General features: G+C 46.6%; 1 protein-coding gene across 5 annotated transcripts in view; it reads right to left on the bottom strand.

The window, feature by feature from the left end:
• Positions 1-22,133, bottom strand: part of DHX9 (DExH-box helicase 9) — a 37,425-nt gene extending 15,292 nt beyond the window's left edge. The window contains exons 1-20 of one of the 5 annotated variants that reach the window (XM_039380119.1): positions 21,989-22,127; positions 21,713-21,781; positions 20,062-20,135; positions 19,607-19,694; positions 18,444-18,501; positions 18,280-18,355; positions 17,529-17,621; positions 17,055-17,203; positions 16,813-16,859; positions 15,349-15,388; positions 9,900-10,040; positions 8,442-8,556; positions 8,106-8,218; positions 7,579-7,724; positions 4,350-4,396; positions 3,825-3,958; positions 3,114-3,203; positions 2,857-3,018; positions 868-945; positions 369-560 (exon numbers count right to left, since the gene is read on the bottom strand). In XM_039380119.1, the coding sequence (XP_039236053.1) occupies positions 369-560; positions 868-945; positions 2,857-3,018; positions 3,114-3,203; positions 3,825-3,958; positions 4,350-4,396; positions 7,579-7,724; positions 8,106-8,218; positions 8,442-8,556; positions 9,900-10,040; positions 15,349-15,388; positions 16,813-16,859; positions 17,055-17,203; positions 17,529-17,621; positions 18,280-18,355; positions 18,444-18,501; positions 19,607-19,694; positions 20,062-20,135; positions 21,713-21,777 (1,908 nt within the window). In that variant the 5' untranslated portion in view covers positions 21,778-21,781; positions 21,989-22,127. Of the gene's footprint in view, positions 1-368; positions 561-867; positions 946-2,856; positions 3,019-3,113; positions 3,204-3,824; positions 3,959-4,349; positions 4,397-7,578; positions 7,725-8,105; positions 8,219-8,441; positions 8,557-9,899; positions 10,041-12,404; positions 12,673-13,500; positions 14,277-14,478; positions 14,984-15,348; positions 15,389-16,002; positions 16,088-16,812; positions 16,860-17,054; positions 17,204-17,528; positions 17,622-18,279; positions 18,356-18,443; positions 18,502-19,606; positions 19,695-20,061; positions 20,136-21,712; positions 21,782-21,988 lie in introns of those variants that run through there. The other 4 variants (XM_027723470.2, XM_027723471.2, XM_027723464.2 and 1 more) reach the window with 4 other exon arrangements.
• Positions 22,134-26,328: the final 4,195 nt, after the last annotated feature.

Genomic DNA, 26,328 nt, shown 5'->3' with positions numbered 1-26,328 from the left:
AAAAGTTTTCGCCCGGGAAAGGTACAAGCCAGATTATCCAAATTGAAGATCTGTGAAAGAATAAGACTCCAAATGAAGACATACATAGTGCTGAGGTTTCTCCTACTTGTATTACTGAGGAGAAACCTTTATGAACGATGTCCTGCAATGATAATCAGGTTCCTCAGCACATCCTTCAATCATTTAAGGCCAGGCTGGACAGGGCTTGGAGCAACCTGGGATAGTGGAAGGTGTCCCGGCCCATGGCAGAGGTTGGAATGAGATGAGCTTTACGATCCCTTCCCACCCAAAGCATCCTGTGATTCTGTCCTAACTGACCTGTGATTTCTCATATCCACCCCAGAAGTGCACTGGTCACACATCCCCACCTGTGTCACCACGATGTTGCACTCGGCAGCCCGGCCGGTTCTGATGTGTTCATCCAGGATGTACTGGGGCACTTGGGTGGTTTTGCCACAACCAGTGGCACCACGGATGACAACAACAGAGTTCTGACGGACTGTATCCAGAATTTCACTCTCAAAATTCTTCAGAGGTAAGGCCTCTCTCTCTTCTTGGATCTGGAAAAAAAAACCCAGCACATTTCCAAAATCTCCAAAAATCAACCTGTTCTGCTCCACATCCATACCCTGTCTCCCTTTCCCTTATACAAAGGAAAAACTTTGGAAGAACAGATAACAGTTTGTATTTTTTCCTGACACAGCACAACACATCCCCACACCCCTCCCAGTGGAACATCCAGTCCTTCTGAAAACGTGTATTTCTGCTGAAATCCAGCCTTACACACTTTGTAGACATTATGTTCAACCCCTTCTGGAAGAAAAAGAGACTAGTGTAAGCACAGCATGTCACAGGAAGCACACTTACCCTCTGTAATTCCTGATCCTGCTCCAGACGGTACATGAAATCACTTTTCAGATCCATGCTTATTTGCTCTGGAGTGAGCTGCAAGTACAAGACATTGTTTGGAGGCTTTTTGACTCCTTATCTACATTCTAACTTCAGTATCAAATCAGGCACTCCAACATAATCATCCCAAATGTCATCATTTCCTACACAACTCCCTGAAATCAGTTACATCGATGAGCTATTTAATGTCATTCATTCCAGCATATTAAAATTAAATGTTCATCCTCTAAGAAGTTTCTCAAAAAGATCCAAAACACTGAAAAAGAACAAGTGCTTAAATTGAAACACTTTAACTGCTTGAAAAACACACTCTAGTCAGCAGGAAGCCAATGAGATGATCATTCAGACAGGAGTTTTTAATGTAAGGAATGAACTAATGTAAGCACAAAACCACCCACAGAACAGCAGCTGAAAAGGGAGAAGTGAACAGAGAGGGAAATTCATCAGGCAACTCCTGTATTTCAACTACCAAAGAATTGCAAAGAAACTCAAATTTGTTACCAAAGAGCAAACTGCTTTTGCTGCAAATAAGTTTGTGCACCACAACTAGCACTGATGAGATTTGAAGTCAGCTCAATTTGCAATGTCCACACATATCCTGCTTATGTGTTGTCCTAGTTAGGACAACTGAGACCAGTTCATCATGGCATGGGTGTAACCCAAAACTGTGTATTCTATAGCCTTCCATGCCAGAAACTGTTGTCAATAGACTATTCGCACCCTCTGCCCATAGAGCCTGACTCCTCAGGCTATAAACTAGGTGTTAAGAGGCCTGTGAGATAGGAGGATGCTCTTGTCCTCACACCCTTTGTGGAACTCCCCGCCCTGAAGGAAGCACTGAGCATTTCTGCCTGAACTGGAGGATATATAATCTTGGAGTCTTAGAACATTTTTCAACCACTCTGTGGGATCCAGAGAAAGACTGCAACAGCTCTTCCCCCAGCATCTCACTGCAATCACCACTTTAACCAGACTGCAACAGCTCTCCCACCGGCAGGTTCTTCCCCTCTCCCTTTACTTTGGACTCAAGCGGGGCCCAAGGAACACCACTTTGTTCATGCCCCAGGGTACTGGGCTATACACTTGGGTTTTGTGGGTTAAGACCAATTGTTTGTTTGATTGATTGTACTTACTGTATTATTTTAGTAAATTGTTATTCTGACTTATAATCTCTCCTTTGAGTTGAGTTCATTTCCCCTGCTGGTTAACTCTTAAACCAGCACATGTGTTTAAAACAGCACCCAAATCTACATCAGCTCCGTATTTTTTAAAAGTCAGTACATAATGATCAATGTTAAATTGATGTCATTTATCGAGTGAAAGAAAGTATTAAATTACTGGTTTGGCCATACACACTCTGATTCTCTGTTGTAGGAAACTCAAGTTCCTGCCCTGAGAGTCTTTTCTTACCAGGTTATACCAGCCAGACCAAATTACCCTCTGAATTTGACAACCCAGTAATTTTCCCCTTCTCCCTCATTCTACCATGCCACATTGTTGCTTTTCATTTGTTCTGTGCTGAATAGGACTAGAAATGACAAAAAATAGGAAATTTGGCTGATTGTGTAATGACACTTGGCATGGAGCAGTTTCTTCTCCCAGAAAAAAGTCCTAGAATGGAAATATGGGAAAGAGAAGCTAAAGAGTTATAAATGACATGTCCGTGATCTTACCTTGTAATTTCAATTATAAGCTTTGTATGGGCTGCAGAGTGGGAAGTAAAAAGTGAAACAAAGAAGAGAATTGGGACACTCAAGACACTGCTGCTCAATACCTAGTGAAACACAAAGTAAACACAAAGAATTCCCTGCCTCCAGGTCAAAAAGGGAAGAAATTTTATCAGTGGACTGTTTTCTCCTTTGGAATAGCTTATACTTTAAATCCATTTAAAAGTTCTGGAAGCACAGGGAAAACAATCAACAAATCAATTTTTTAAGTTAACCTTACATTTGCCAGAGGACCCTCATCGATATTGCAGCCAGTCCAAGGGTTCCAGTTGGAATGAGGTGGTGACCAGGGAACAACTCCTGTGTGACTTTGTCTCTGTGATGGCTTGAATTGGGCCAACTTTCCGACACTGATCAGAACTGGATTACTGGGATCTTCAGGCTATAATTCCAAAAGCAGAGAGGGCAAAGACAGGTGAATGCATTAAACGAGCAGGTGTGATGTTACACACTGGAGTATCTCAGCCACACACTCACCGAAGGCACAATCTCCAGGGACAGCTCCCGGACAGTCTTTTGCAGCTGATTTTCTAAGTCAGGAGACAGTGACACCTCATAGGGTTCCAGCTAGGAAATATTGAAAAACTACATGTCAATATACACAAAAAGACAGACTGTGGGAGCCAGAACTGTGGGCTGAACCATCAAACAGGGCCAAAGAGTATCATCAGTTCAAAATTCACATTCTTGAAATGTTTTGGTGACTTTTCATCAAATAAGAATCTATATTATTTTTAAATATTCGAATTTCATTTCGGAGGAACGCATTCTCAAAGTTGCTACCAAACACCTAAATAATACATATTATTTGGTGTGTGCGTATATATAGAGAGAAAGGGAGAGAAATTTGAATACTCAGCAAATGCTCATGTGTCAGAGAATGAATCCAAACAGCTGCACATAAACAGAAATACTTAAGCTCGTAGAAACATTTTACTGAAAAAAGCGTTTGTTACAAATACTTTTTCATTTAAAATTAGTTACTGCTCCATTCGCATACCCATGGAGTTATATTTCTGATCCAAATCACTGGCCAGAACAGAAACAGCTGCTAAACTAAAGAAACAAAATCAATAACTTGTAAGATGTTAAAATATGGAGAGCAGACTCTAACTCACTTGTGTTTATGGCAGTGCTTCTGTGTCACGAAAGGAAAGCAGTAATTCTGGCCCCTCCTCCCAAACTCACCGACTCCCCTTTCTTCTTTGTCTGCCCAGAGTAAGGCTCGATGACCCCGAGGTGGTAGAGCTGCCTGACCAGGGAGAGGGCACAGGACTGTGCTGCCAGCTTTTTGTTGGACCCGTGCTCGCGGCTGAAGATCCCTGTGGCACACAGAAGTCAGAGCTGCAGGAGCCCATCAGTCACACAGCTTCCACAGAAGATACTACTCTGAAACAAACTCTCTGATTGTACACACAGGGAAGTTTCAAATCTTGATAAATCCAGAGTTTCAACCTAAAATCCAACAGCCCCCTCCAGCAGCTGCCTCACACTGGCTGTGTGATGTTACTTACTGACAAGTCCCGTGAAGTCCTCCCGCACTCAGTGCGCATGATTATCCAATACCATCCAGCAGCATCACACAGAGGATCCCTCACCTCTGCAAGTGGCTCCAACACGTAACTGTGATAAAGTCTGTACCCATAATCATTCCTCCGTACCAACATCTGCCTCTTGGTAAGTTTAAAACTTCCTTAAAATAGGAACACTTACTTCTGCCCAGCTGCTTCACATAAATGGTCATTTCTGCGTTAAAGCTCCTGCAAGAGAAACAACACAAAGGTACAATCACCAGTAGCTGACACTGCAAACATATTCACTCTTTCCAATATTTCTAGGCAAAGACACCTCTGTCCTCAGTTAGAAATTGTCAACTCATCAGTGACCAAGGTAAAATATTACTGCTTTTAGTCCCTTTAACCCCAAATTAGTCTGTAACACACCTGCCATCAATAGAACCAGTAGATTTGATAAGAAGAATCCTGCAAATGCCGCTGTTCAGCATTGAAATTTAAAGCCTTATTACTAGGAAATATGTTCTGAGCTGTCCAAGTTTAAGGAAACAATTATAAAGCAGGTAGGACATTAATGTAACATTAATGTGCACCCTACTGTACCATTAACTGTATCCCACATTAGTGATTAGATGATCTAATCACACGATTATTAGATTAGATCTAATCACTAATCACACTAGTGATTATATACTAGTATAACACTAGTAACTCACTAGTAACCTGTGTTTCACAACTCAGATGCACCATTTGATACAGCTACTCTGCTTTTTACCACATGATTGGCCAGCCCAGAGCACAGCCAAAACCAAACCAGGTCATTCAGTCACAGACCACTGAACTTATCTGCACAGGAGGAGACAGAATACTTGAATTTGCATGAATTTCCATTCCCTTATTGCCATTATCTGGGAACAGCAGAGCAACTTGTTACTGAGCAACTTGTTACTCGAGTAACAGAGTTCCTCAAGGTAACACTGCATAGCAAACCTAATAGTTTGCTTAGTAGGCATGGGACCAGTTTGTTTAAAGGTCAACTGGTATACTGATCACAGAATCATAGGATCATGGAATAGTTTGGGTGGGATGAGACCTTAAAGCTCATCCCGTCCCACCCCCTGCCATGGGCAGGGACACCTCCCACTAGCCCAGGTTGCTCCAAGCCCCGTCCAACCTGGCCTTGGACACTTCTAAGGATGGGGCAGCCACAGCTTCTCTGGGCAACCTGTGCCAGGGCCTCACCAGTCTCTGAGTAAAGAATTTAGGCTTAAAGAAAAACATAATCTTCAACAGAGGAGGATGGAAACCAGATTCACGTTTTTAAGAACCCCAGACCTAAGCCTGTGTTTGCCAGATGAAAAATTAAAGCCAAATTCTTGTAAGACAGGATTTAACCTGGCAAATGTGACTCAAGACATGGAACTGGGCTTTATTGGACTGAGATCCTCTTTGGAAACTAGGCCTTGGCACTTGCCCAGCTGCAGGCAGAGCCTTGCACCCGTGTCCTTCATTTCTTGCTGCAAACAAACAATAAGAAAGGTTAAGTGAGTGATTTAAATTTCAGGTTAGAGCTCCTTCCTGTGCTACCAGCGAACTGACCTTCAGGCACAGTGGCTTCAGGGGTCGAAGGCCACTGGCTCTCAGGGACACAACGGCCACCTAAGACACGGATGACAGTATGTTTCTCAGCCAGGCCTACAGTCAGCATTCAATCTCATTCTCCTCCACCTGAGGGGAGAACAGCAACACCAGAAATCAGTTTGCAGCAGAGTCCCACACGATTCCCTAGTCCAGCCGTGTGAGCGTGCACAGATCTGTGATGTCGCTCTCCAGCAGGAACAGGAGGAGGCAAAGGCATCCCATGCTTCTGATGGAATCCCAACATGGAGGAGCCACATCCCACCCCTTAATGTTGAGTTCTTGCTTTGTGTTTTAGGAGAGCCATGTTTAGATTTACAACACATACCCTCCTGACATTATTAAAGTTTCTGAATCCAAATTTCCCAGTTATTACTAAGTTCTTAGACCATGAATGTGATTAACTGACCACAAATGTCTGAAAGCAAGGCTGACAGATCTGTTATAATTCTTTTATAATTATTATCTCTGATCATTACTCAAAAAGCCCAAAAATGGACTGGCAGGATGCATGGCAACTGGTATTTCTTAAAAAAAACTCCTACCTAAGCTATATAACCGTCCTCAAAACTCCAAAACATCTGAAGTTATCCCCCTCTTGTTGCACACACCCAAAAGGATTGACTCCAACAGTTTGCTCTCTCTTAACAAGCCCTAGAACACATTAGGATTGTTAATTAGATGTTACAGCAGGTAGTGAATTCCCCCTTCTGCCATTCCATCCAGGGAAACTCACACAACCTTCCCTGGATAAACAGGAAACAGGAAACTCTGAAATGCCCTCTGGAAGAACAAGAGCCAGGCTGAGAAACATACTGTCATCTGTAGTCATCTCATTCTGCTCCAGACTATCTACATTAAAATACACGGGCTTTCATGCCTTTACCTGCACAACGTGCAACAAAACGAGCTGCACAAAAATTCCCTAAGCTACAGGAGAAAAGAAATGCTCAGAAACTAAGCCTACAACAAGCATATTTTAAATTCCTAGCACTGCACAAACTAACTTTTTTTGTCACTCACATTTAAGGGAAAGACATGGCCTTGCCTGAGAGACATAAATGGAGATGAAGAGACTTGAAGACAAGTTTTAAATGAGAATTTACAGCTTTCTGCACTGATACAAACATTTTAGATATTCTAAATGCTTGGAAGTCTCAACAAAAGAATACCAGAAGTCCTGCAAGTGAGACTCTCATGAAAGGCTGTAATAAGAAAATTCTCTTGTCTTTCTAAAAACATCAACTCTCGTAGAACACAAGTTTATACAATGCAAAAAACCCAACCTCGGACCCAGCCAGGAGAATCCAGCAGCAGCAGCGTGCCATTGTTTCTGGCCACAAAGCATCACCATATTTCACCAGAAATACAATGACCTGAAGTTTTGATGATTTGTAGAGACTGTTTCCAGGGGTAAAGTAATAAAAACCATCAATTCTTTATGCACAATCTGCTATGAGTTATTTCCATTTGGGGAAACACATGCAAATTCTCTGATGGAATGGGCTGAAAGCCAAGAAAGAGTAATATCCAGCTGGTCTCAAGTGAAACCCTCAAAACTCCTTTGGGAAGATTCTGTCAAACTAATTTTTCCAGTAGAAGATTCCAGTGTCAAAAACGTTAACTGTAATACAAAGAGAAATAAAATGTCCTTAAAGCACATTTCTACATAAGCAAATTTAGGGATGTTGTTGGTCCTGGCTAAGACCACTGTGGAGCACTAAAAAAAAGTGTGAACAGCCACTGTCACCAAACCCTTTGTACACAGACAGTGACTAAAACTACCAAACCTGTTGTGATCAGGCCCCATTTCAGTGTATTTATATTCTTCCTGGATCTTCTCCTTTTGGAAAAACTGGTTCAGACGTGCCTTGGCATTTTCCAAGGTCCAACCCCCATGAAGGTCAGCATTTAAGTCCACTTCTGACTCTGAGGTCTAATACGGAAAAGAAGAGTATCATTTACTAGTTTTAAACATTCTTACAACAAGTCTTTCAAATAACTCACCCAGATTCTATAAAATAATTAAGGCATTACAGAAAATGCTAGAGAGTCCTCAGTAATTCCTTATTTTCACAACAAAATGTCTGTACAAACACTTGGATGTTCACAGTATCCAAAGTGATTTATTTTGTTCCTAGCTTAAGCAAATTACCTTTGTTAAAAGCCAGTGAGTAAATCTGCAGCTTAAGCTAAAATCAACAGCAAAATATCAAATGAAAACTCCAAGTTTGATTACAAATGCAAATAACAAATTAAAGGGGGTGAAATAGATACCTGTTTAAGAATTAAAGGAGAATTTCATAGTACGACTTACCTCCTGACCTTCTTGCTCCTCTTTCCTTGAATAATAATCTTGCAAATTCGCACTCTGATCCCACTGAGCTCCATGACTGCCACAGTTTCCAGCTGCTGCCCCTGGGCCATTGCCTATCACGTGGACAAAACCAAAAATAAAATAACCCCCCCAAAACATATTCTCAGCAATGGAGAGGCATTTCCTGCAATCTCATAGGCCATGACCAGTCCCTCAGATCTCACAGTCATTCACACCTCTGTCCCAAAACTATGTCTCTTGTCTGCAGAGTATTTGGGAGAAAAATCACCACCCAAATACATCCAAATACACACAAATTACAGTTTTCAGCCTTACCTACTTCACCTTTTAAAAGCAAATGTGGAGGAAGGGGTCCTCCCAGAGCTGAACTGGAACCAGTGACATCTCTAGCTGCTTCCTGTGCTCCATCGGAGGTGTCACCTGGGGCTGGCTAGAGAAGGGAAGGAAGGAAAACCTCACCACACTGGTACAGAATAAGTTTTATTGTTCAGCTCAAAACTGGTCAGGCAGTTTAAAGAGCTCAGGCAACATTACACAATAGTTATCCCCAGTAAATATGCAATAGTTACTACCCAGTAGCAACCTCAGTAGTAACACCCTTTAAAAACTGAAAGGAACACAACTATGGGTGTTTGAACACTGAATTGCCGTGAACTAACTGGCACATCAAAACCTAAATATCAGTTCTGTTCCCACTCTGGGTTTCACTCGGGCTAAAGAGGCAAGAAAGCTGAGAAAACAGAATTATTCTCTTCCTTCCCAACAGATAACACATAACTTCATGCTTTATTTATTTTTTTCTCTAAAATTGTTGCAATGACAGAGTTACCCTCCTCCTCAGCCTTTATGTGCTAGTCACTGCTGATGGTTCATACAACATCATAAAAAGCAGAGATCCTGTCACATACCTGAGGAGTTGTGGCTGCAAGCAGTTATGATTTAAAAAATGCCAAATTTTCAATATCTTGTCTGAGGTATTTGTGATTATTATTTCTTTGTTGTAATTTTTTTTAAGTACAAAGGACTGTGCATATATATATATTATAATATATATACATGTGGGGTGAAGTCACAGCCCCACAAATGAAGTTTGAAGGATTTGAAGTGTTGCAGAGTGTTGGGCCATTTCCCGTGAGAGCAGTGGAGCTATTAGATAGTTCCCATGGACACAGCCTTGAGCTGTGTGGCTGAGTGCAGGTGCTGCATTCCTGGATGTTGTTGTAAGAATATGTTTGTGTTGTGTATGGGAAAGTAGAGGTGGGAGAACTGAATAAAAAAGCTGCCTGCTGCCTTGAGCAGGCAGACATCTCTTTGTCTCATCATCCTCGTGTGTGTTGTGTGTCTTCTTCCCCCCCTTGGACCAGGACCCTTCGACAGATACCCAGCGACATATACGTACATATATATATACATATATATTATAATATGTATCTAAAACAATTCCCAGTGTCAGGTGTGAGTACTCAGCACTTTTAAAGTCAGGCTGCACCTCACAGGGACTCTGAGTTCTTTCCAGCCTCATCAGCTTTGCAGCTTAACACGCAGATGTATGGACCAGATCATCCCACAACATTCAGTTGGACTCGATGCTCTTAAGGATCTTTTCTACCCTGATATTCTGCATGTATCCCAGCTTTCCAGCACTGCAAGCACAAGTCCCTCACACTCAATCCTCATCGTTGTACAGGGGACTGAACTCCTGAGTGAAACACAACTGGGAGCATCCCACTGCCAAGAAAGGTCAGGCTTTGGCAAGGAGAAAGAGCAGCTTACTCCAAAAGCAGGGACTTCATCCTTCTTCATCTCGTTCACCCGCACCAGGTAGTTGATGAAGTCTCGGGCAGCGTTGCTCTGCGCGTCCTTCTTGTTGGTGGAGTTGCCCATGCCCACGTAGTTGAACCCTTCCACTCGGACCTGAAGGGAACAACACACAGCTGGCTGGGTGAGAGGGGCCTGCAAACCAGCGGCACTGGCTGAAACACCAAAGTCTTCTTGCTCATAAATACAGCAGAAATAATGTCGCTAAGTGTTGTTATGTATCACTAGACATAGCCATATATTTCTGCAGGGTTTGACTGTATTCTTTGTGCCTGCCTCTGGTGGTCTAGTGGTTAGAGTGCCTGACTCTCACCTCAGCGACCCGGGTTCGATTCCCGGCCCCCTGGGCAGGTGGAGCTCATCAGCCTTGGTAGGCAATCCACCTAAGAGAAGGTCACTCTAAACAAACCTACATCCTGGGGACCTCACTGCCACTGTCCAGGCTTTGCTCGGCCCCGGCAGATGAACCTCAGGACTAAAGGGTGGGCTCAGTTCAGCGCACGCTGTGTCTCACCTAAAAATCCACTGCGCAGGCTGGAAGGGTTAATGACCTTTCCCAAAATCTTCGCTCGCGAAGACTGGCCATTACTAAAGAGACTCTCACATTCTGAAAACCTCCATTCTCAGAGCACAAGTGCTTCCCAAAACCTTGTGGAAGAAGACGAATCAATGTAGGAAGGGACCCTGGCAACACACAGCAGCAAACCCTGCCCAGGATCACCTTCTTCAACCATAATCCCAAACCCTTGGACGACTAGGACAGGAGTGAGCCAGTGTTCCCTCAAGCTTAGCTTCACATTCTTGCAGATAAAAACATGTGATTAATTTGTGATTTTTTTACTTTAGAGCAGCAATTCTATGTCCTGGACAATGATACCTCCAACCAACCAATAACTGCACTGGATTCACAGCCAGACTGTGGAAATCAGCAAGAAAGAATGTTTTCATGAGACTGATCCTTTCACCTGTTAAGTCTCCATGGATGCTCACAGGGCATCAACATACAAAAACCAGAACAAGAATATACATATATTGTATAATACAGAATATATATATTAGTTTCTATATATTAGTTTTTACAAGAGCATGGAGAGACAGACAAGAGGGAATGGATTTAAACTGACAGCGAGTAGGTTTAGCTGGGATATTGGGAAGGAATTCTTGGCTGTGAGGGTGGGGAGGCCCTGGAACAGGTTGCCCAGAGAAGCTGTGGCTGCCCCATCCCTGAAGTGTCCAAGGCCAGGTTGGACGGGGTTTGGAGCAACCTGGGCTAGTGGAAGGTGTCCCTGCCCGTGGCAGGGGGTGGCACTGGATGGGCTTTATGGTCCCTTCCCACCCAAACCATTCTGGGATTCTGTTAATCTAACTGCACATAAACCCACTCCATCTGAGTAATGCTCAATCTCAGTTAAAACACCTTGAAAACTGGTTTAATATCACTGTGCTTCTCAGTTTTGCTATTGACAGGGAAGACAAACAGGAAGGAAGGGTAAAATGACAAATTCAAGGTGTTTAGTGCAAATCCATGGCCCAGCTCAGAAACTGACCCATCCTGCACACTCACTGCCAGCTCCTCCTCAGAGCCAGCCTGAACTCACAGCTCCCACATCCACACTATCCGGAGCCAGGAGCAGAGTACTGTTACAGCCTAGCCTAGGACCCACTCCAGCAGGAATTCTTTGATACGTTTCATCTCGAGTTCAACCGCAGGCGAAACCTCTCTGCAAAGGTGACACACAGCTATTTTAAGTGCAAGAAGGACCACACACACGGCGTGCAGACACTCACCACCCTTAAGAAAACCGATTCCTTTTCCCTGTAGCAGCATCCTTCCGGCTGCTTCCCTCCTGCCCCTCCCTTCACACCATGCACACAAAGCCGGGACTGTGAGCCCTCCCTGAGCCCTCGGCTCCCAGCGAACCCCCTCCGGGCCGGGCAGGACCCCCGACCACCCTGGCAGAGCCCCCAGATCCCCGGCAGCGACCCCAGGCCCTCCGCTCTGGCCCCAGGTTCGCTCCGGCAAAGCCCCAAGCCTGCACCGGCAGGGTCCCCAGGTCCCTGTCACAGACTCCAGATCCCAGCAGGGCCCCGGGTTCCCCGGCAGAGCCCCCACATCCCCCTGGCAGAGCCCAGACCGCCGTCACGGCCCCCAGACCCTCGGCAGGGTCCCCTGTCACCTGCCCCCCGGCAACATCCCCAGACCCCCGGCACAGCTGCAGGTCCTTCCCGGCAGCGAGCCCAGACCCCCGGCACGGCCCCCAAGCCCCCGACAACACCCCCAGGACACAGGCAGGGACCCCAGACCCCCGGCGGGGCCTCCCAGACCCTCGGAAGGACACCAGACCCGCTCGGAGCCCCCAGATGCCCGTCACGGACCACACACCCCCGGCAGGACCACAGAGCCCCCTCAGGGCCCCCGCACAGCCCCTGTGGCCCGAACCCGGCGGGGCAGGCCCGCACCTCGCACAGGAAGGTCTGGCGGCCGCGGCCGCCGGCGGCGCGGATCTCGTAGGCCGGCATGACCCTCCGCCTGCCGCACCAGGCGTACAGGTAGTTCTTCACGTCCCCCATGGCCGGGCGGGCCGGGCCTCCGTGAGGGTCCGGGGGGCTCCCTGAGGCTCCGGGGCAGCACCGCCCGGCAGCGGCAGCGCCTGCGCGGGCCCGGCGGGACGGCGGCCGGGAAGGGCCCGGCGGGGCGGGCACAGCCCCGTCCCTCAGCGGGGAACGGCTGTCGGTGAGGGGCAGAGCCGGGAACGGCTGTCGGTGAGGGGCAGAGCCGGGAACGGCTGTCGGTGAGGGGCAGAGCCGGGAACGGCTGTCCGTGAGGGGCAGAGCCGGGAACGGCTGTCCGTGAGGGGCAGAGCCGGGAACAGCGCCCGCGGAGCGCCAGAAGCCTCCCTCGCTGGAGACATCCCAAACCCACCTGATCCAGGTGACCCTGCCTGGCAGGGGGTTGGACCGGGTGATCTCCAGAAGTCCCTTCCAACCCTAACAGTTCTGGGATTCCCTGTGATTCCATGGAGATGCTCCGAGGCCTGGAGCCCCTCTGCTCTGGAACCAGGCTGGGAATGCTGGGGGGATTCACCTGGAGAAGGCTCCAGGGAGATTTTAGAGCCCCTTCCAGGGCATAAAGGGGCTCCAGGAGAGCTGGAGAGGGACGTGGGACAAGGGATGGAAGGACAGAACACAGGGAATGGCTTCCCACTGCCACAGATCGGGGTTAGATGGGATATTGGGAAGAAATTGTTCCCTGTGAGGGTGGGGAGGCCCTGGCCCAGGTTGCCCAGAGAAGCTGTGGCTGCCCCTGGATCCCTGGAAGTGTCCAAGGCCAGGTTGGACAGGGCTTGGTGGAAGGACAGTGGAAGGTGTCCCTGCCCATGGCAGAGGGTGGGACTGGATGGGCTTTATGGTCCCTTCCCACCCAAACCATTCTGTGATTCTGTGATTCTCTGACTTCCTAACCTGCCAGACAGCATTCTGCACTGGGATATAGAGATGCACAGCTCAGTCGTGGCTTTGCTCCTGACATAAGGAAAACAAATGGAGAAATAGCTGCTTATTAGAAAGCCAAAGGGGTGTTTTTTTAATTTTGCATTAAGGTGTATGAACACAAAGAGATCAGACAAAAGCAGGATTTTACACGCACAGACAGTATCCCAGTGACTCTGACAAACAGATACCAGTCTGAGCAATCTGACGGTGCCATACTGTTGTTTAAACACAGTGTAGTGCTCATGGAGAAGACAAAACATCATCCAGCTGGAGGGAGGGTGGAGCCAGATCTTCCTCCTTTCTAGGCAAAAGGAGTCAGCCCCTCCAACTGGGGAAAATTTGCTATTTTTTTATTAAAAGGTACCAGCTAGACCTGGAATGTGCAGAGCTCCAGAGAAGCAGTGTAAAGTGTTGGACCACATGTGCCCCAGCAAAGCCAGCCCCAGCAGGAAGGCACTTGGGCACTTTGCCAATTCCCTGAAAGAAATCCCAGCCCAGCATGTGGGGAATGTGCCACATGGCAGAGAATCCCAGCAAAGGAACCTCCAGATCCACGTGGAAGTGAACAGCATCGTAGATGTGGCACTTGGGGATGTGGCTCAGGGTTGGACCCAGGAGTGTCAGGTTAATGGTTGGACTAGATTTTAGAGGTCTTTTCCAACCTCAGTGATTCCCAGATTCTGTGTGATCAGTTACCATCAGGCCACACAATGCTGTCCAGCTTGGCTTTGGCCTTGGCAATGAACTCCTCAGAGGCACCAAGGAGCGGAAGCCGTGGAGGTCCCATGGGAATGCCAGAAACAAAAGTCATTACAGCTTTAGTCTGTGCAACACCAAAACCTGGGCAGACAAAAGCAAAATCAGGACATTTGCAGACCACCTTGCTTAAAGCAGCCTTGATAAAGGTGCCAAAAAAAGCAGCAGCATGGATTTCCTGGGTAATCCAGCATCAACCAGGCTTCAAGTATTTCTTGGAAGCAAGAACAGCGTAACTAAGAAGAGGGAGCAGTGCTTGCAGACAGGAAAGGCATTACAGTAAAAATTACACCTGCTCACTACATTTATTTATATATAGGCAACCCCAGTGCAGATTCTTGCAAAGGCAAACCCTGGGAGTAGTAACATCCTGCTCCTTGTCCATAGCTCTGGAAATTCAGTATTTGCCTCCTTATCTATAAGGCTAAAAAATAATGCAATTCCTCTGACTTTGAATCCAAGAAATAAAATCAAGCACTAAAGCTCAGCTACATTAAGCAGGGTTTGCATATCCCAGCAAACCCACAGGGAACACTTCTTTTCATTAAGTATCTGATTTAATTTAATTTGAACATTTCATGTCTGATTCAGTCTCCCTACACGACTCTGACTTGGTTGGTTTTAATTGCTTTTTGTATTTAATCTTGATTTTGTTTCTAAAAATCATTCAATTTTAAAATGTTTTGGCCTTGTACAGCCTTCAACAAAGTTCCTCTTAAATTACAGCAAGGCAGGAGAGAGAAGTATCAGAGCTGTTTTCCTCCTTGGGCACCACCATCTCAGAAAAATGACTGTAGAAATAAAGAAATGAGCTTTTGGAGACAGAAGGAAAAAAAAAACTAACAAAAAAACAACCCACAGAAAGAGTCAGGGTAAGAAAAAGGGTAAATCACAGAGTCCTAGCTTTAAATCTGTGAGATTTCACAGCAGAAGGAAGGAAGGGAGAGTGGAATCAGTCAGGGATGCTTGGTCAGCTCCCTTTGCCCAGCTTCCAGCTGCTGCTAAGTTGGGAAACAGCAGATGCAACAGTTTTTCACTGTGAAATCTTTCAGGAAGGAAGTTCCAAGAGTGCAACAACATGAGAGTTTCAGGAGCACCAAGTCCACATTTTTAGACATAACGAGTGAAACGGGCAGTGATTACCCAGTTTACTTACCCAGTTTGATGACAAAGTTGAGAAACTCCCCAGTGAGAAACTAGAAAAGACCAACAGTAGTTTATTAACACCTTCAAGTTTGAAGGTGTAAAAGCATCTAGAGATATTATGATATCTATATTTTATACAACTGTAGCCCAGCTTTGAGAAAAGCCCTTGGCCACTGGGCCAGTCTATGGGAAATACTAATTGAATTCCATTGGAATAGGGGAGGGATGCCTCAAATGTCCCATAAAAACATTGGGTACAGATTGTGCACTGATGGCTCAGAACTCCCCATAAATCTCCAAGCTGCCCAAGACCAAGAGGGGTGAAGGCAGAGCTGTTTTGGGACAGCTTTCTGCCCTACATCATGTAGGTTATCCCCAGAATATTCCTAGTCAAGGGGCTTGCTCCACACAGGTTTGTTCAAGGAAAAAGACTCACCTGCATGGATGAGATTAGAGTTGAAGGGTAAGTGAGGCAGATCTTAGATAAAAGTTAGTAAGGACTGGTCAAAAAGCTGAGCAGGGATGAGTAACAAGCAGGGGGGACGGAGCTGGAAGAATTTTCCTTTAATAAAGCTACCTCAGGGTATGGATGACAAACCCAGATGGAAAATCACCCCAGTAAAGCTCGAGGTTGCTCCCAGTGGGGCCAGGGAAGATGCTGTACCTGATACTTCCGTGCCAAGGCAAGGTCTGGCTTTGCAAAGGCTTCCAACATCAGATTGGTTTGTCGGCCCAAATAGTTGTATGTGCTGCCAAAAAACACAAAAAAACCCCCAAAACAAACCAAAAAGAGAATTGGAAAATGCAAAGGAGGAACTTAAAATCAGTGAAACGAAGCAAATAACCACAGGCTTTTGCTGTTGACAGGGTAAGAATGTCATTATTAAGAGAGATTTGTGCAATCTATATGTGGTTGAGCATCTGATGTATGTCAAGCCCTACAGAAGAGTTTAGAGAGCAGATTCATCAACCTCTTAATTTTCCAGTTGCTTGTTCACTTAATGGATCCTCTAAATGGGAACACAGATACACAGTAATTCATCTAAGCAGCCTAGTAAGAGGGGCAGAAGATAAATCAGAAATAAACTTGGCAGAGCCCTTTTCCTCACAGACTTCTCATGTCAACTAATGATTTTTACCTCTCTGGGTTTTGGTTCCTTACACATATAATGAAGACTGAAGTAGGGATCACTTCTAAAGTTGCTGTGAGGATAAAAACTATGTTGAAACCTTTGGGTCAGCTTAGGGACTGCAGCACTAATCACCCAAAGGAACACTGGGTGAGATCCCCAGGTTATATGACTGTTCCATCAGCAGGATTGGGGCTACATTATGTGTCTACCTCTGTACATCCCTGCCCTGTAAAATCCTCTGTTGTGGTGACAGAAGACAGTCAAGGAAATGCTGTGCAGACAGCGGAAGATACAACACTGCAGTGTGTGTGCAGAGGGGAAGGAGTCCAAGCCATACTGACCTGCCAACTGCTCCATTTGCCCCTACTGCCAGTGCACCCAACAGTTGCTAGTTTGGGGTGAGGGGAGAAACAAAAGTAAAAAAAAAAATAATTTTACTTCATGTAACAAAATAAAGAATAAAAAAGGGGTGGTGGGAGGGAGCAACGAAACTGCCTGGCACTGAGTGTCCAGGGTTGTTTTTCCCCAAGGCTGAAACAAGAGAATGCCTTAGAAGGAATTATTTTTAAGAGGAGCCCCTTACCTCATCCACCCCATAAAGAAATTCAAGCTGCTGAGCTTCATTCTTGTGTATACACTGTGCAAGGTCCAGGAGGTCTGTGTCGCTGAACTTCACACCCTGGAAGGTGGGGATCCGTTCTTTTATTCCCTCCAGCAACTCTTCCACACGAACTGTGCAGGACAGCAAGCTCATGTGAAGGAACACAGCCCTGTTCTGGGACAGTCCCCTGCCACATCCTCAAGAGGGACACTTAATGTTTTAGAAGTTGTTTAATAGGCCTAAGCCTAGTAAGCTATACAGCTCTAAACCAATGAGCAAGACAACAAAAAGTGAGACTCTTTTACCAGATCAGAACACAAAAACCCTGGATAAGTGAAAGTTTAGGCACAAACTGGCAACAACATATTTAAGACTGAATGTAAATCCATACATCCAGAAACACCATATAACCTGCTGTCCAGAGCAAATGACCACAGATCTGTACTCTGTACTTACTCTTCACACCTGTCAGAGGAGGAATATGATAGTAATAAAATGGAACATCAGGGGCCTCAGACGTGACCTTCTGTAAGAGAGAGACCAGCTCATCTGGAAGGAAAACATCACATATCCCATAAGAGAAGGAGACATTCCATAGGGACAGACAGTTCAGATTCACAGCCAGGGGCTGTGGAGAGGCCTCAGCTTGTGCACCATACATATAAAACCCTTCACACGTCACTAACACGTTAAATGTGACAAAAATCAGGGGAAGACCTTAAGGAAGGCAAAGACAGTATATGTTTTAAACCAAAGCAATTTCAGTAACTCATTCATTCTCTTGCAGATGTAACTCAGACCTGCTCTCACACGTGTGCCAAGCGGTCTCACCAGGATCACTTGTGTGTCACAAAGGACAAGGGATCAAGGTCACGTTCACCTCCCCGGGGTGTTGCTTGGTGGTAATGATGAACAGGTTTTTGGACAATTTTCTTGTACCATTTTAAGAATCAAAGAATTATTATGTCTTCATTTTACAAGACACTAACAAAACACATCCCAAAAGACATTTTTCCCACTTCTTACCAGGAGAATTTTAAAATTCTCATCCTTAAAAAAACGCTTCTTGTAGGTTTTGCTTTTCCATGACAAATGTGCAAACGTTATCACCAGAACAGTTTCCAAAGAAAGGAGATGGTATTAATCCTTTATCTACGATCAAGGTTTGGAGGGCAATAAAAAGGCCCCAGCAATCACAGGTACTCACCTTTGTTTGTGGGTTTGAAGAAGAAGGGCGCTATGACAGCAATGCCACCAGCACCTATGGCTGCTGCATGTCTTGCCTGTAAAAGACCGAATGGAAAGTACCTGAAGGTAAAATCTGCTTATATTTATCACACACAGTGAAAAGGAATCATATCGTGTACACACCAGCTCTTGGGACTCCGGCAGGCTCAGTGCTCCCACATGAATGATCACGTGATCCAATCTGTACCAAAAAAACCCCAAATTCAGAAGGTTTGGAAAGGTTTCAGTGATGGTGAAAAATGCCAGGCTGCCAAAATGAGCTTGGGGAGCCACAGAACAAGAACCTAGAAAGGATCTGAGCCTGTGTTGACCTGACAAACCAACACACAGGGAAAATGCCAACAGTGACAAGCGACAGGTGGTGGAAAAAAATCACACTTGCAAGCATGGATCATGTGTGACTCCTTGCTGGTGTACTTGCAAGGCTGTCAGGAGGGACAAATCTCAGCATTTTATTAGGAAGCTGAAATTAAGACGTCAAGGGTGTAAGGAGAAGCCAGGAAGAGTAAAGGATATCAAAGTGTATCTTTGCATTCTAAACCTCTTTCTCTGCAGACCTACCTCACAGCAGCAGCTTTGAGCGCCTGTCTGTTCCTGCCAAGGGACTCTCCCATGTTTCAGGCCATCAGTCCCATTGCTGTGTTTCTCCTTTATATCCACAGGAGATATGGATATAAAGGCTAGGGATGTGAAAGCTGTGAGCCTTCGCACCAGTTTATTTCTGCTCACCACCCTTCCCCGTAAAACACCTCCTGCCCTGCACATCCTCTGACAGACCAAGTAAGAGGAAGGCAGCAGGTACGGGAGATGGAGAAGGGAGCTGCAACTGGACACACTATGCAGATCCAGGTTGAATTCTTTCTTTTGTCTCTGATTTAGCACCTTTGGGGAAGCAGTTAAACATTTGACACCTTGGGTTCCCCCTTCCAAATCATTTATTACATTAAAAGGTTCAGGAATGCTTTTTATTTTCAATTCTTCTTGAGAATAAGCAAAGGGCACAGGCCTTTTTTCCCCCCCCAAGTCCTTTCTTGTCCCCCCACCCCTCAGTGTACCAAAGAGAAGGACTCTTACAAGCTCCCAAAGCTTGTAAGAAATGTCAAAAAAATGGACACCAGCTAACTGGCAGTGACAAAAACACAGCTCAGTGGCAAAGGAGCTGGGGAACAAAGCCCAACAGCAAAATACTGGAGTAAAAAGGCATCAGCAAATTTGGCTGTGCAATCGAGGCATGCCAACATCAAAACATGAGATCTGGAATCCCCTGTTCCCTCTCAGCTACTCACTTGTCTTTTCCTTGGCACACCCATTCTTCTGCCAGCTGCTTCCTCTCCTGGATGCTGAGGGACAGGCCTTCTCCTGTCGTGCCATTCACTGTTTCGACACACAACATACGGGGTGAGGCCTCACCTACACACATTGTTTTCACTGAAGACAAGAACTGACATTCTTTGAGTTGGGGAGAATCACTCAGTGAGCCTTCTCTGCCAACACATTATCCAGTCACCTCTGGGAGTGTAACCCTGTGAGGGCAACACTTATTTTACCCACACAGAAATGGGATGTGGGCAGAAGCAGATGCCTTAAGTACCTCTTGCTCTCTCTCCACTGGTGACTATAAGTGGTCAGGATGATCCTACATCCACAGTCCCCCCACTACAGCTCTTATCAGGTGAGATATCACTGGATTTCCATCCAGGCAGAAGGGCTGTAACACAGGTTCAGTCAAAGAAACACTCACCAAAAACATTCTTCACAGTCTGCTTGTTTACCAGATAATCCACGTACTGACGGATCACCGGAAGGTTGATTTGTCTGCAGAGAAAGGAATCACAGCAACCATAGGTCTCCATCCACAGTTCTCTTTAACTTAGTCATTAAGAAACAAGAAAAACCCCATGTATTTTGAAGCCTTGCATTTGTACACCAAGGTATGATACCCTCAGCATCTATTTAACATCTGAGGTAATAGCTCAGCTCTGAATTCCCTCTTCCAGTTTCTCTTCCTCCTGACAAGTAGTTCCAACCTTTTATCCCAATTGGGAATTACTGCAGGCTCATCATAGCAGGGGACTTTTTTGGGGAGGTATGAGAGAATAGAAGACAAACCTTTTCAGCTGTTGAGGGAAACAGGAGTCCTCTTGAGAGCATAAAGATTTTGTGCTGGCAAATAGTTAAACTGCTTCTGGATACAGACACTGAAATTGCATCTGCTGGATGTGACTTTGACCTCTCTCTCTCTCTCATTAAAGGATGAGGAAAGCAACAGACTTCCCCAAGAAACAGGGGAAATAGAATTCTATGTGTATCTTCTCTGCAGGACAAACTTGTTTTGTTTACCAGTGTATAATATTTGGCTGTTGTATCATTTGTTAAACATACAGACAAACCCTATAGCCTGGAACTCAATTCTGGTGCCTTGACTGGTCTTACACGTCACCCAAAATTCCACATTTGTCTTCCCAGAACATATCAGACCAGGACCATGCATTCCAGGCAGAGGGCTCAGGTCACTCTCTAAATACCATGTTTCTATAAATTTGAGTTGTGATAAAAAGTGAAATCAGAAACAAGTTTCCTTTAAAGCAAGGATCAAAGCAGTGCCTGCAAGTGAATGAGTTCTCTGACTGGGACAGTGTCAAGCTGTACAGCACTTTTAAAAAGTGAAGTTCACTTTTGGCAGTCGTAAGTAGCACATCTCCACCATCTCCCTTGAAAACAAACATATCCTGACACATCCCCCACCAGAGCTCAGGGTTCTCTGCTGACTCCAGGAAACTCTGTCTTGCAACACCAAAATGCAGTCGGGAGGGTTCTGTTAGCCACCCCTGCCCTGAGGAAAGCTGAATTTCAAGTTTCGATTGGATGTTATTTTCAGAACTGTGCTCTCCTTGCAGTATTTTCTTCAGGCTTAGACTAATCCCAGCACACATACACACACGAGTGCATGCATGACTTAGCTAGGGTAAAGTGGAATCTAAAAGGCCTTCAGGTTCTGACAATTATTTTCTAGCTCTCAAGAGCTCTTTTTAACTAGGACTGTGGTTTTCCTTAACAAACGTGAAAACACTGCAATACTCTTCACGTATAAGCTTACTATGATTTAATTTGCACCTACAAGGCAGCAGAAAAAGAGAAGTGAGACTGATCCAAACTCTCTCAACCCAGACCTACAGCAATTGCTGGGCAGCAGGAGGAGGCAGAGGAAAGGGAATCTCACTCTGGTCCTAGTGGGACCAACCTAACAGTTCCCACATCCCACCTGAGATCTGATGTAAGAAAAAAAAGAAAAAGGGGGAAGAAAGAAAGGAGCAACGTAGATAGTTCCAAATATGAAAGAAGCAAAGTAAAAGTCTAAGGAAACAGTAATCAGTGCAACTTTGACAACTCACCCATCAGGAGTCATTGGAGTAATTGTAGCAGCTACAAGACCCTGCAACTTCTTTCTGGATGTCATTGAGCTGTTTGAAGAAAAAAGGGGTAAACGCGGTTACCATCTTTATTCAAGTGCAGTTCGACTTCTGCCAAAGGCAAGAGCCGCAGGCCGTGCCCCAGCACCCTCCGGGGCCGCGGGCAGCGGGGCAGGGCCCGGCTCTGCAGAGACCCGGCTCCCCGCGCTCCCTGAGGGCCCCGGCACGGCCCCGGCACGGCCCCTAACTCCCCCTCACCTCGAGCAGCCCCTCGGCGCCTCCCAGGGCCGCTCCAGCGGGCGCCGGGAGCACGTCGGGAGGCGGCGGGCTGGGAATGGCCGAGGGAGCAGGAGGCGGAGTGAGGGGCGGGGGCCGCGGCACCGCCTGACAGCGCTGCACGGCCCCGTCAGCCCGGCCCTCCCAGCCCAGCCCGGCCCTCCTCAGCCCCAGCCCTCCCAGCCCAGCCCAGCCCAGCCCTCCTCAGCCCCAGCCCAGCCCTCCTCAGCCCCAGCCCAGCCCTTCCTGAGCCCCAACCCAGCCCTTTCTCAGCCCCAGCCCGGCCCTTCCTCAGCCCCAGCCCGGCCCTCCTCAGCCCCAGCCCAGCCCTCCTCACCCAGCCCAGCAGCCTCAGCCTCAGCCCTCCTCAGCACCCAGCCCTCCTCAGCCCTAAGCTCAGCCTCCTCAGCTCAGCCCTCTCAAGCCTCAGCCCCAGCCCCTCCTCACAGCCAACTCCTCCGCCCAGCCCAGGGCCCTTCTCAGCCCCAACCAGCCCTTCCTCAGCCCCAACCCAGCCCCTTCCCCAGCCCAGCCCTTCCTCAGCCTCAGCCCAGCCCTTTCTCAGCCCCAATCCAGCCCTTCCTCAGCCCCAATCCAGCCCTTCCTCAGCCCCAACCCAGCCCTTCCTCAGCCCCAACCCAGCCCTTCTCAGCCCAGCCCAGCCCTTCTCGGCCCCAACCTAGCCCATCCTCAGCCCCAACCTAGCCCTCCTCGGCCCCAACCCAGCCCTTTCTCAGCCCCAACCCAGCCCTTCCTCAGCCCCAACCCAGCCCTTCCTCAGCCCCAACCCAGCCCTTCTCAGCCCAGCCCAGCCCTTCTCGGCCCCAACCCAGCCCTCCTCAGCCCCAACCCAGCCCTTTCTCGGCCCCAACCCAGCCGTCCTCAGCCCCAACCCAGCCCTCCTCAGCCCCAACCCAGCCTTTCTCGGCCCCAACCCAGCCCTTCTCAGCCCCAACCTAGCCCATCCTCAGCCTCAGCCCAGCCTTCCCTCGCCCAATCTTCCCTTGTCCAACCCACTTCAGCCCTCCCTCGCCCAGCCCCTTCCCTGCCCTCTGGCACGCCCAGCACAGCCACGACCCCCACGGGCTCCCACAGCCCACACTGTGCAAAAAGTAAGGCTGGTTTGGGTTATTAATCGTTATCGGCAAACTTAAACATAAAAATAAATAAATGAACTTTTCAAAATTTGCCAAAATAACAGGGTGGAGACAATCATAGAATCAGAGACTGGTTCGGGTTGGAAGAGACCTTAAAGATCATCCAGTTCCACTCCCTGCCACAGGCAGGGACACCTTCCACTAGCCCAGGTTGCTCCAAGCCCCGTCCAACCTGGCCTTGGACACTCCCAGGGATGGGGCAGCCACAGCTTCTCTGGGCAACCTGTGCCAAGGCCTCACCACGCTCAGCCAGGGAAGGATTTTTTCCTGCTATCTCATCTCATGCCCTCTCAGCCTCACTGAGGTGCTGGAAGCACTCCCAATGACAGCACAGTGTCCTGGCTCTGGGACACATGGATCCATGTCTCTGTGTGAAGGGCAAACGGAGGTCAGACCATGACGAGAGCAGAAAACAATGGCCCGTGGGGAGCTACAACTGCTCCTTGCATGCAGCCCAACATGGTTTTCCCAGATGTGCACCGCATGCAGTGCCAAGTGTGGCCCCATGGCAGCCGTGCACAGCACAATCCTCCTCCATCCCACCAGAACTGCAGCTGGACCTGGATTCAAATCTTCTCCAGGTGATTTCGACAGACCACCAGCACTCCATAAGACAAGGTACTGTCTTATGTCAATCTGCCCTGGACAGATTCATGGCAATAAACCTTCAAAACATCTGTCTTGAGGGTGCACTCTCAGAACCCCCATCAGAGTGTGTTTTGAGAGCACCCAGTGCCTGCAGGGAGAACAATCCCCTGTTGTTGTTGTGTGCTCCGGGAGCACATTTTTCATGTGCTCACATAGTAACCCCAGGAGTTTAGGGCTGTGGTATTCCTCCCCCACCCCGAAATATGCTCCCTGTGGGCTGTTCCTACACAGAGATCACTTTCTCTGGGGTTTAGCTTTATTAGCAGGTCCTCCCAAAGCACATGCTTTTCTCTGAGGGTCATCTTGTTTGCCAGAAATCCCCTCCTCTCTAAACTCTTCTGTTCCTATGGGTAATTTCTCTCTCCAGGCTGAAAAGCCCCAGCTCTCACAACCTCTGCCACCTCCCCAAAACAACAGTGTATTTCTTGAGGTTAAGAGACAATTCAGTGCTCCGTAGAGCCACTTAGAGAAAGTTCACAAGGTATTCCAAGTATTTTAAGGGAGTTTTAGAGCTACTGTTAACAGCATAGAAGTTTTGCAGTAGCCTGAAGTGGTTTAGAGCTGCTTAGAACAGTCTGTTGGAGTCATAGATTGGTCTAGAAGGGTTTTAGAGCTGCCCTGAGCTCTTTAGAGGAATTTTAAAGCTGCATAGAGCAGTTCAGGGTTGTACAGCAGGGATTTAGAGGCATTTTAAATGTCTTTAGAGACACATTAGTGCTGCTTAGAGCATCAGAGGAGCTTTAGATCAGTTTAGGGGTGCTCTGAGGTGTTTAGAAGAGGTTTAGAAAAGCTAAATGAGTTTAGAGTACGTTACAGGAGTTCTGGCACACTTTACAGGACCTTAGAGCTGCTTAGAGCTGTTTACAGGGGTTTTAGAGGAGTTAGATCAATTTAGAGCAGTTCAGCGTGGTTTTAGAGCCTCAGGGAAGTTTTAGCACTGTTTCTCTAAGCAGGAGTTTCAGAAATGCAAAAAGGAGCTCTAGAGCCATTTCATGGAAAACTGAGAGGGGGTGAGATCTGTTTTGAAGCATTTTACTGCTGCTTAAGGCAGTGTGGAGGAATTTTAGGTATCGGTGTTGGTTAGAGGGCTTTCAGACTGGAGGCTTTTTTTATAGTTTCTCACCATTGTTTATGGTTTACCTTCAATTAGAAGAGTTTTAGAGCTGTCTAGGTGGGTTGTAGAGCAGTGTGGCGCATTCTGGAACTCTTTAAAGAAGCCCAGACTGGTTTATCACTCCGGAGTGTTTTAGAATCAGTCAAATGATTTTAAAGGGTGTGATTTAGAGGGTGTAATAATAGCTCTGTAAGAGCTCATCAGAGGTGTTTTGTAGCTGCCTGGTTAGAGCACCTCACAGCATATTCAAGGAGGTTTAGAGCTCCTTAGAGGAGTTCAAGATGCCCAGAGGATCTTCAGATCAATATAGAGGAGCTCTAGATAAGATCAGATGAATCTGAAAGTTGCTTAGAGAAGGTTTAGAAAGATGTTAGTGCTGTTTAGAGGACCCAAGCACTCTTGGAAGGGATATTACAGCTCCTCAGAACTGCTTAGAGTGCTTCTGAGGAGTTCTGGAGGAATCTGGAGCTATTTTTCAGATCTTTAAAGCTGTTTCAGGAAGTGCAAAGGTATTTTAAAGGTGGCAATAAACTCCTAGAGGTGTTTAGCACCATTTAGTGGCAGTTTAGAGCCAATTAGAGTCTTAGAGTACTTTTGGGACTGCTTAGAGTTGGGTAAATTATATCTGGTTTTAGCCAATTGTCTCTGCAGCAATACAGAGGTCTTAGAGCTCTTTAGGCTAACTAAAGGACTTTTAGAACAATTTAGAAGAACTATACAGTGGTTTAGAGCTGCTTAGTGGGGGTTAAAATCTTAGAATAGCTCAGAGACATTCTGAAAAATTTTAAGGTTGCCCCAGTTCAGGGTTGGCACTGTCTTCCCTCATCTGATCACTGTTTCTGACTCCCCTCACTGCCTCTGTCCCTCTCCCCTAGTCCCTGGCTGAAGGTTTCCTGTTTCAGGGCTGTCTTTGCTTACCTTTGGAAGGGATGCAATTAAAAAAAACGATGGCGAAGATTCTAAGGCTTTCTGATTATTTACACTGACAACAAGCAGGAAAAAGAACTGTGCTTTAGCCAGAAGGAATGGCAGCTTCAACGACTGTGGGAATTTATAGTGTGGGGAATCCGAACACATGAACTGACACCCAGGTTCCAAAACCTGCACTGTAAATTCTGGGCAAGGCAGAAGGAGAGTTCAGGCTCTCTGCAGCTGCAGCATCCTGTGCAGTGCCCAGAAAAGTGTCTTCCCACTTCCCTTGAAATAAGCAATGCAGTGTCAGTGGTGCCGAAGCTCAGAGGATAATAAGGACACCCGTGAAAGCAGCAACAAAAGTCAGTTGCTGTTTTTCCAAAACAAGCATAGGAATAAAAATATGGTTTTACAGATTCTAGCAATTTTTCTGTAAGGAAAAGGAATGAACATGAATGTCAAAAGCTTATCTAAACAACTCCATAATGTAA

Source organism: Pipra filicauda, unplaced genomic scaffold (assembly GCF_003945595.2).
Source record: "Pipra filicauda isolate LSUMZ 115617 unplaced genomic scaffold, ASM394559v2 scaffold185_size1782982_pilon, whole genome shotgun sequence".
NCBI classification, from domain to species: domain Eukaryota; kingdom Metazoa; phylum Chordata; class Aves; order Passeriformes; family Pipridae; genus Pipra; species Pipra filicauda.
This window is presented reverse-complemented; position numbering and strand designations above follow the sequence as displayed.